The sequence below is a fragment of the Cololabis saira genome, chromosome 11, assembly GCF_033807715.1.
Source record: "Cololabis saira isolate AMF1-May2022 chromosome 11, fColSai1.1, whole genome shotgun sequence".
Taxonomy (NCBI): domain Eukaryota; kingdom Metazoa; phylum Chordata; class Actinopteri; order Beloniformes; family Belonidae; genus Cololabis; species Cololabis saira.
The window spans coordinates 11,935,060-11,946,221 of record NC_084597.1 but is presented as its reverse complement, the minus strand read 5'-3'; the positions used below and the strand labels follow the sequence as shown (position 1 = coordinate 11,946,221).

The window sequence follows — 11,162 nt, the reverse complement described above, 5'->3', positions numbered from 1 at the left end:
ATGCCGTCGAAACAGAAAAAATCCACAGCTTCAGAGGAAACCGAAGAGCTTGATGATGGTGTGGAGGAAACTGAGCCAAAGCTAAAGGAGAAGAGCAGCAGTTTGACCAGTGAGGACGCCACAAAAAGACAGAAGAGTCGGAAAAAACACAAAAGCCGAGAGCGCTCTGAGATTAAGGAGCCTCCAGAGAACGAGAGGAATGAAGAAGAGGATGACAAGGTGAAAGAGAAGCAGAGGAAAAAAAGAAGAGCGGATGATGCTGAAGCTGGTGCTGTGATTGAAAGCAAAGATGGTGAGGGCGAGCAGAACAATAATGAGCCCACGAGCAAACCCAAAAAAGAGAAACCTGAGAGGCTCAAAGAGGAAGTGACTGAGAGAGTCAAGGAGGGAAAGAAGAAACAGAAGAAGAAGTCGTCAGTAGCCACTCCAGAGGGAGAGGAGGAAATGGGGTCTAAGGATAAAAAATCTAAAGATGGCAAGAAAAAGAAGAAGTCTCACGGTGATGATGACGAGGAGCCTTTAATTGAAGAGCAGGAAGAAGAAGAGGATTCAAAGAAAAAGAAAAAGAAGAAGGGAAAGAAGGGTTCTTCAGACAGTGATGATGACAAAAAGAAAAAGGGTAAAAAATCCAAAAATAAACAGGTGGACTATGCTGCGATCTACCAGGATGAGCTACTTAACTACCACACAGACTCTTCTGACGGATATGAAGACGAGTACTACAAAAAGAAAGGTAAGTACAAGGTGGTGAAATGCAGACTGGGAAGATTTATGTGCTTCTTTTTACTGTAACTAAATCTCAACATGGTGACGTATATATTAAAAATCTGCCAAGTTTCCTGCAGCTTCCCTCAGCTCTGACTCGAAGCAACCCGGGGAATCCCTCTGTGATTGTAGTGAGTGAAAGCTCGGTTATGTTCCACATGGTTGGAGCAAAACAGAGGCCTGGGGGCAAGCGGGTGCTGGGTGCCGTCCCAGTCTCAGGTGCTGGGAGCGCCGTTGTAGCCTACAGCCACGGCTGGGAGCCAGGGGAGCGCTCTTGAGGCACGTCAGAGGCTCTCAAACAATGACGCTGCAGAGGGGCACGATACTTTTGTTGAGGGGGAATTCAGGATTTTTCCTTTGCATTAGGGCTGGGCGATATGGACCAAAAGTCATATCTCGATATTTTCTAGCTGAATGGCGATACTCGATATATATCGATATTTTTTCTGTGCCACAATTGGGGTTTCCCCCAAAGCATTATAGCATAGCATCTCTGTTAGCTTCATTTTTTTCTGAGGCAAACCCTTAAAAAAACAGTCAGTTTTAATACAAAGCCTCGTGCCAAATGTCACACAGGTACATTTATTAACAGAGGTCTGCACAATATCAAAATGTATAAAACAAATTAAATAAAAATAAACTTCCTGCATATATAGAATAAAAATGTTTCTTGAATAAAATAAAACAAATATCCCTTTCCTGCATAACAATTAAATTAAAATACACTGTGCAATTAATACAATGTAGACAGTAACAGGCAGACTTTTCCACTGAGGTTGACAGTTGTGCAAATAACAAAACATTTGTGCAAATCTCAAATAAAACATTCAAGTCAATTTGTCACAAAATAAGCTATATCAAAATCATTAAAAAAAAAAAAAAATTTTAAATCGATATAAACGATATTGTCTTGTACCATGTCGCGTTTGAAAATATATCGATATATATTAAAATCTCGATATATCACCCAGCCCTACTTTGCATGTTGAAATTAGGTTATTTACTCTGTTACATTACTCACGCTTCCTAAAGCCAAGAATGACTATCAATACTTTTTGTTTTGTAAGTCTAGATCAGTTATAAGGGAACAGCCCGTTGTGAAATACTACTGAAATACTCTAAAACTTGACATATATTACACTGATGCTTTCACTTTGTACTGGTTTGTCAAAGAAAAGTTTGATTAAATAAAATACCAATGACCGAAATGCAAATGCTCCTATTTGCAAAATGATGATGATGATCAGAATCAGAATCAGGTTTATTGGCCAAGTCAGGTCAAACAAGATGGGTTATTTTCAAATTCCCATGACATACAGTAGGGGAAATCTTCTCATTAATACCTAGTAGGTCTTGTTAACACATAGTATAGTAATCTTGTCCACAAACAGGGTAACATTTATTGGGTATCAATAAAAAAAGAAAATATATATATTTTTTATTTTTTTTCCTCTAGAGAGTGCGTTTTTCAGATTTCAGCCTTTTGGGCATCAATATGGTATAAATTAATTTACTAATGTTAACTGAAGGGACCTTAAACCAAGAGCTTCTGTAGCAAAGTAGTGACTAACAAAGGGTCTTGTATAAAAATAACCGGATACAATTCCCAGAGAGTTAGAGTAGATTTCACTTAAAGATTAAAAACAAAAAAGAAATCCTTCTTCCTTTTCGCTGGCACTGAGAATTATTTTGTTGCGTTTGGAGGAGCAGTGAGTATTTTGACATTAGAGGCAATGATGCCTGTCTGTCTTATCTGAGTGGCTCATGTTGGTCTCTGGCACTCAAAGGCTCAGTTTTACCAGACCACCCTCTTTCTGATCTTATCAAGTGTCTCTCAGCCTCTTTAATCTGGTTTTAACAGCTCAGCTCCCTCTTAATTAGGTATCCGTGTCCCAGTTTAATCGACTTGAGTCAAATTGCTCATTATCGCCACTCGTCTCCTCCTTACTATAACCTTTTTAGGTCAGCTTTTTGTCATTAATCTTTGTACCTTCATGATATTTGAAGTGAATCTGTATTTATTATCATATGATGATATTCCTTTGTTCCATCATGACTTTTTTTTTATCATTCACTCATAACAATTCATAAATTACGACGGAGTATTAGGGCCAAACTAAGACAAAAAAAATTGGAAATTACGAGAATAAAGTCATAATATAATGAGAATAAAGTCGTAAAATTACGAGAATAAAGTCGTAATGTTGTGAGAATAAATTCGTAATAGAATAAAGTCATAATATTATGAGAATAAAGTCGTAAAATTACGAGAATAAAGTCGTAACATTACGAGAATAAAGTCGTAATGTTGCAAGAATAAAGTCGTAATAGAATAAAGTCGTAATATTATGAGAATAAAGTCGTAATATTACGAGAATAAAGTCGTAAAATTCCGAGAATAAAGTCGTAAAATTCCGAGAATATAGTTGTGACATTACGAGAATAAAGTCGTAATGAATAAAGTGGTAATTTATGAGAATAAATTCATAATATTATGAAAATAAAGTGGTAATTTATGAGAACTCTAACAGGAAGAGCAGTCTTCTCCCTTTGTTAAAATGAAGAATATTGAGCATCTTTTGAAGTTATTTTTATATATTTATAATATATTACAACTTTATTCTCGTAATATTACGACTTTATTCTCGTAATATTATGACTTTATTCTCATAATTTTACGACTTTATTCTCATTACATTATGACTTTATTCTCGTAATTTCCTTTTTTTGTTTTTTTGTTTGGCCCTAATACTCCGTCGTAATAAATACCTTAAAGTCTACAAGTGCTTAAAATCTACCTCATATTGATTAATCTTTTGCTTGTGTCAGTTTAAGTTTCTCAGAAGAGTTCAACCTTCATGTCCCATACCTTCATTTTCTCATTATGTTCACTACATAATGACAATAGAAAAGCACTTTACATTTACAGTCATTGAACTGTCACAAAGTTAGGGTAAAGACTATATCAGGGGTCGGCAACCCAACATAATGAAAGAGCCATATTGGACCAAAAACACAAAAAACAAATATGTCTGGAGCCGCAAAAAATGAAAAGTCTTGTATCAGCCTTAGAATGAAGGCAACACATGCTGCATGTTTCTATATTAGTTAGAACTGGGGGGAGATTTATTTTCATTATGCACTTTGAGAAAAAAGTCGAAATGTCGAGAAAAAAGTCAAAATTTCAAAAGAAAAGTTCGAAATGTCGGGAAAAAAGTAAAAATTTCGAGAAAAAAGGCGGAAATGTAGAGATAAAAGTCAAAATTTCATGAAAAAAGTAAATATTTTGAGAAAAAGGTTGAAATGTCGAGAAAAAAGTCAAAATTTGGTGAAAAAAGTCGAAATGTTGAGAAAAAAGTTGAAATGTCAAGGAAAAAGTTGAAATGTCGCGAAAAAATGTGAAATGTCAAGAAAAGTCTAAATTTCGACAAAAAAGTCAAAATGTCGAGATTAATGTTGAAGTACAATCTCGAGAAAAAAGTCGAAATGTCGAGAAAAAAGTCGAAATGTCGAGAAAAAAAGTCAAAATTTCAAGAAAAAAGTTGAAATATCGAGAAAAAAATCAGAATGTCAAGAAAAAAAGTCAAAATTTCGAGAAAAAAAGAAGAAAAAAGGAAAAAAAGTGAAGAAAAAAAGGAAAAAAAAAAAGACGAAAAAAAGGAAAAAAAAGGTCAAACATTTTTGAAAAAGCTCCAGGAGCCACTAGGGCAGCACTAAGGAGCCGCATGCGGCTCTAGAGCCGCGGGTTGCCGACCCCTGGACTATATAGACGAAGCCAGTGAGTCAACAGCCAGTGCTGACAACACTCCCTTTGAACATTTAATCTTGCACCTACAGCAACAAAGACTGCTTTGGCGTGATATTTAAAATGGCCTTGACATATATATAAAATATTTCTACCAACTGCAAATACCAAAATCATAATAGCTGTTAGAGGAAAAGTCAATGGTATCATTGAAGGATTCATCTTCTGCACAGACTATGCAATTTCGTGCTTGTGTTGTTCTCTCAGATGTAAGTTGCTTTGGATAAAAGCGTCTAATAAATGACAGTAGTAGTAGAAGCGGTGGTAGTAGTAGTAGTAGACTAAACATCTTTTATACATTTTCAAGATCCCACACTTTTAAAGACCCAAACTGAGGCAGATATTACTGACTGTGTCTTTGTGAAATGAAGAGACACGTGTGAAATGTGAGAAAGTTTGGCTGGTGTATCATTCCAGACATGGATTCACAGAAGATTCGGCGCATTGAATTCCCTGGCAGCCATGCATGGAGTGACACATTATGCTCCCTCATTATCGGATTCTGTATCAGGACCTGACTTTTGCACGTTTTGTAACCTTGACATCACTCATTGGTGGACATCATACAATGTATTATTAGTTGTTATCTCTCCTTCTTTATCTAATATCCAATCTGCTCTTTCTGCAGTGTATGAGGTGGTCACCATCACGGGTGATGTAAAAGGAGCGGGGACTGACGCTAATGTATTTGTTACTCTTTTTGGAGACTATGGCGTCTCTCCCAAGGTTCACCTGGCAAGCAAGTGAGTTAAAAAGCCTCCATGTTGATATAGTAATTGTAAATAATTTGTGAGGTTTGTTTTCAGTTCATTTAACCAGTAAACTTTGCCACTTTAGAGGATTTTCAAAGTAAATTAATAACTTTGGAAATCTTTTTGTTCTTTTTTTTAATTCTTCAGCACAGAAAAGAGGTATTTTGTAATCACTTTACAAAAGGATGGTTATGAGTCTGTCCTTGCGTTGGGTTGTATTGTGGATATAAAGCTGTATGAGAGAATTCCCATTCAACATTAAGGCAAGGCAAGGCAAATTTATTTATATAGCACAATTCAACACAAGGTAATTCAAAGTGCTTTACATTGGCATTAAAAGCGGCAAGACATAATTAGACAGTAAATAACAAATAAGATTGAACAAATTAAGAATAAGATGAAAAGAAAAGAAGTAAAATAATAAAAAGAGACTATTGATGTTTTTAAAAAGAGGCTCAAGACCCATCTCTTTAATCAGGCTTTTAACTGACTCATTTAACTCTTTTAAATTTTTTATGCTCACCCTTATTTTTATTGGATCTTACTACTCTGTTTTATATTTAGTTTATCCTTTTTTTATTTTTTTTATTTTTTTCATTAATACATTTTATGTTTATGTTTTATGTTATGTATATGTTTGTGGAAAGCACTTTGTGTTACATTTTTTGTATGAAAGGTGCTTTACAAATAAAGTTTGATAAATAAAGTTTGAAAAAGCACAAGCTGTTAAAAAAAAGGGCAGTAGAATACTGATGAAAACAAACCAGGAATCCTCTGGACTCTTTGAAAAGCAAAAAACTCATTTTATATTAGACAAACAGAATATTGCGAAGGTTTGCCTCTGAAGTGGGAATTTCTTTTTCATACAGTTGTATAAAGTGTTGGACTCAGAATATCTGGAGTAAGGGGGAACGGTGTGGCATGGCTGGTCTTCTTTTCCATTTCAGAAGAAATGAAAGAAGACCACGATGTCATTTATGCAGATGATCAAATGACTCTCAGGGGTTCTTATGGGCAACAGGCTTTCTTTATCTTAGCACTCATGGATTGACAGATATGGTTACCTAAGAAGAGTATAGGATGTACACATTTACTGTCAGCTACTCTTGGACATGTCACCTACACCTCGTGGTGGTCTCATTCACCCACGTCAATCAGCATCAACATTCCTAGTAGTCGGTTTCTCCATGTGGGACTGTTGTGTAGTTCAGCGGGTGACCTCTCATGCACAGACAGATATTCTACTTCTTGTTGTAAAACATCTTACATCGTAAGGAGTTTCACCTTACTCCAATATCCACTATGTCCTGCCTGTATTGTGTCATGATCAGCTGTAATAACATGACCTAATACAGGTAAAGGAAGATTTTAATGTCTTCAAGCATATTTGCCCCACTGAAAATCAGAGGTGTCAAAAGTATTCACATTCATTACTCAGGTAGAAGTATAGATACTAGAGTTTAAAAATACTCCTGTAGAAGTTGAAGTATCAACTCAAGTTTTTTACTCAAATAAAAGTATAAAAGTACTGGTTTAAAAACGACTTAAAGTGTAAAAGTAATGTAAGGGGGGAAAAGCCATTGAAAATGAATGCATCTTAGTATAATGCAAATATATTAAAGAAGCATATATGTGTACTATTGAGCATTAACATGTGTTTCAGAGAGCAGGAGATATGATGACTAGTTGCCTATAAGTATTGTAATAGTGCAAAAATTCAAACTTCAGACGCATGTTATCATTTATCCTAACCTTTATTGGAATGTACATCCAAGTTTAGTTGCAGGAATCTGAGGGAACGGATGTAAGAACAAAACTGGACAAGAACATCTGAAACAACCACAACCAAATTCACTCTATCCGGATGGCGCAATTTAACTGGATAGTTTTTTTTTAAAGGCCGAAATGAAATAGAGGCTGTTTTTAAAATGTAAGGAGTAAAAAGTACAGATAATTGTGTGAAAATGTAAGGAGTAAAAGTAAAAAGTCGTCTGAAAAATAATTACTCCAGTGAAGTATAGATAATTTCTACTTAAGTAAGGTAACGAAGTATTTGTACTTCGTTACTTGACACCTCTGCTGAAAATTGAGGCAGATAAAGAAATGCAAGTCTTTGGAAATTCAGTGTAATTACAGCATATTCAAATTACATGAATTCCAAAGTTTTTCAGTGAGTTTTTCCTTTTGCATAATGAATATCTCCCCATCATTGTCTTGCAGGTGATTTAACATGAAGAATGAGGTCATGTATTTGTGTGTGTTGGACAGCATTTCATTCTTGGCAGTTTATCGCAGTATATGACACTCTAATGCACTCTAATTATGTCATCCGGGGCTTTATCTGCGGCTTGAGCATTTCAGAGAGGGGAACAGATGGAGATGTGGGTCAGACACAAAGGCAGGTATTCTCTGTTAATGTAAAAGAGGGTGTCTTTGTCAGAGGCACTCACATGCCCAGTTTCTCTTTGTGAGGGGTACAAGCAGGGGCGTCAATTGGGTATGGCAAGGTATGGCAGCCGCCCGCCACACCTTGGCTTCAAGGGAAAATGTAAATGTTTGTTTTTTAAATACATTTATGGAATTACTCTGTCCATTTGTATTGATTATTCTATTACTTAATACATATAGAATAACTACAAATGCAAATCAGAACAACATGATCGATTTCACTAGTTATTATACACTGCAAAAACTCAAAATCTTAACAAGAATATTTGTCTTATTTCTAGTTAAAATGTCTAATTTTTAGTCAAAAAAAATCTCATTACATTTAAGACAAGACTCAAAAACAACCATTTTCATCTGTTTCAAGTAGATTTTGAAATAAGTAGAAAAATCTGCCAGTGGAACAAGATTTTTTTGCTTGTAATGAGAAGATAAATCTTGTCCCACTGGCAGATTTTTCTACTTATTTCAAGTGAAAATTTACTTGAAACAGGTGAAAATGGTCAAATAACAAGTTATTTTTCTGGTGATGACTCTTGTTTTAAGTGTAATGAGATTGTTTGACTAAAAATGAGACATCTTAACTAGAAATAACACAAATATTCCTGGTAAGATTTTGAGTTTTTGCAGTGAGCGAGACTGCATTTGAAAAAGTTCCAATTTTCTTGACCACACAGATAAGCTCCATAGCAGACTTCTGTTATGAGTATTTGCTGGACGTGTTGATTGATACTCTAGTTAAGTTCTGTGACTCGTAACCTTGCCATACCTTAGCTTGACTGAATTGACGCCACTGGGTACAAGTATAGTACATGAGGCGGACGAGGGACCAATGAAGCTGCAGACCCTATGGAAGGTTTCAGATTACACCACTGCCATGAGACAGTCAGGATGTGTCTGGGGATGCCATCTACTGTTGTAGGGCTCATCTATCCTGAACTCATCTTTCTTGATTGAATAGAGAATGTTACTGAATGCATCTTTCCAATAAGTCTAACATTTTTACCATTTCTTCAATTAACAGAAGCCGGACTGCATTTGAGAAGAATAAGACCGATGTTTTCCGTATTAAAACATACAACGTGGGGCCTGTAAAGAAGCTGAGGTACTGTTGCTCACCGTAGCATCTACGTGAGTTAATCAAGTGTGTAAAAATGTGTATTTCCTGTTTATATACATGGGCCAAATGCAAATAATACACAGCTGCAGGTCAATGACTAGATCATAGTTAATGCTTTATTGTCAGCTACCATTAGATGAGTGAACAGCAGTTTTTTTCTCACTTTGTTTTTCTTCCATCTGTCACTGTTGTCCATCCAGCAATTTCAATCAGAGACAGTTAAGCCCCATCTGTCGTTGTGAGTTACTGTGTTTTTGCTCTAGAGGAGAGAGAGTTACATTACAGCAAGCAAACATGCAGACATTTCTACATACAGAGATGCTGATCTGTTGCTGAGAAATAAAGAGCAGGCAAGTGGAAGAGCAATCCCAGCACATAAGTGTAATCTCTTTTCATTGCATCATTAGTGCTCAGAGTTATGTCGGACATGAAATGCAATCCTACACAATTATTCTCAACCGTCCTGGTATTTTTATATAGAATTAGAAGTGGATTATGGAGGCTATTTTCTCAAGCTATTACCCCCAAAAAAAACATTTATGCAATAGCTTTAACCTCGAATATATTGGAGGAGTGTGAAGCCATGCGTTTTTCTGAGATGTGATTATGAAACCAAGTTGGGCATACACAGACTTCACTGCCCAAACGCAGTCCAGACTTTTAACCTTAAGTTTATCTTTTTTGACACTGAAGAGTGAATACTGGCTGAAATAAATCATTTAGGAAGATGTTGGTTTAATAGATGAAATCTAACAGTTGTAGCTACGCCTGTTAAGAAATTTGCTCCGAAATTTAGAGATTTCTGTCTGCCGGCTCCGGAGTTTAGGTCCGCGTTAAATAGACGCAGCCTATGGCGTAGCTTACGTAACCTACGGCGTCGCTTACGTAGGTTACGTAACCATATTCCGGCGCGATCTTAGCGAACAACGGACAAAAAAGGGATTATGTACATTCACTGAGTGAATATTATGAAAGTAAAATATTGGTTTGCGCCGAGAAATGTAATCAAAATGCATTTTTATGCAGAAACTAACTCAAAATATTGATTTTATTCACAAAAAAATAAGAAATGTCCGCCATGTTTTTTTTTTGATTCAGTCCGCAAATGACGACGAAAAGCATTCTGGGAAATTTTCATACCCCCTCGCTCGCCAAGTCAGCATCTGCAAACCCTCGATTTGAAGGGGCTATTCTCAGCCCCTCGCCCTCGTTATGCCCCCTCCCCCTAGGTGAAAAGAGGAATTGGGACACCACTACCTTCACGGGAACGCGCAAAAGTTAGGGTTAGTGAAGAAAACGAGGGCGAGGGGGAGTATTGGGACGCAGCCTTCAACTCAGCCTTGAGAGTGTTGGCGCCATTAGCAACTCCAGTGTCTTTATTCAGCTTTATGCAGCTTCTTATAAACTGTGTACATTATTCATATGCTTATTTTAACCTGTTTTTAATGTGCTTGAAGACCACAGTTTTTGTTCAGTTTTGACTCCGGAAGAAATTCAAACAAAACAAAAGAAAACTTTTATCTGATCCAATATGACAAGCTCATTTGAGATTGCCTGTGGGTGGAAATCACGTCATGCTCTGACTGTTGATCTCCCTAGGATCGAGCATGACAACACAGGAATGAATGCCAGCTGGTTCTTGGACAGGGTGGTTGTGACCGACATGAACCGGCCCCATCTGCGCTTCTATTTTGCCTGCAACAACTGGCTGAGCCGGGAGGAGGGCGACAATCTGTTTGTTAGGGATCTGCTGAGCAGCCTTAACCCCATGGATGTCCCAAAATGTAGGCCACTCTACAAAAGCATAGTACAAAACAGACAACAAACTTCACAACAATGAATTATGTTTAAAATGCATCCACCAGATTTCAGAGAAGCCACAAGAATTAAATGTTGAACATTTTAATAGCATAATAGTATATGAATGCATATACAGTACTATATGTATATATATATATATGTATATATTATATTAGTTGAGGGGGGATGAGGGAGGATGGCATCCCCCCCTGAAATAAAAACTGTAAAAATCACCCCCCCTGTAAAACTGCCATCCCCCCTTTCCATCCCTTATGTCATTTTATCAATGAATGTGGTTTTACTGCTATTTCAACATTTAGAGTCATCGCCAGAAAAATAACACCGGAAAAATAACTTATTTGACAATTTTCACCTGTTTCAAGTATATTTTCACTTGAAATAAGTAGGAAAATCTTCCAGTGGGATTTATCCTACAAGCAAAGAAATCTTGTTCCACTGGCAGATTTTTACTGCT

The 11,162-nt window shown here is 36.5% G+C and overlaps 1 protein-coding gene across 1 annotated transcript in view; it reads left to right on the top strand.

Moving 5' to 3' along the window:
* The window catches only part of LOC133454872 (lipoxygenase homology domain-containing protein 1), a 56,242-nt gene continuing 45,080 nt past the window's right edge, over positions 1 to 11,162 (top strand). The window contains exons 1-5 of the mRNA XM_061733589.1: positions 1 to 499; positions 593 to 733; positions 5,199 to 5,313; positions 8,792 to 8,872; positions 10,487 to 10,671. Of these exons, the coding sequence (XP_061589573.1) occupies positions 1 to 499; positions 593 to 733; positions 5,199 to 5,313; positions 8,792 to 8,872; positions 10,487 to 10,671 (1,021 nt within the window). The remainder of the gene's footprint in view (positions 500 to 592; positions 734 to 5,198; positions 5,314 to 8,791; positions 8,873 to 10,486; positions 10,672 to 11,162) is intronic.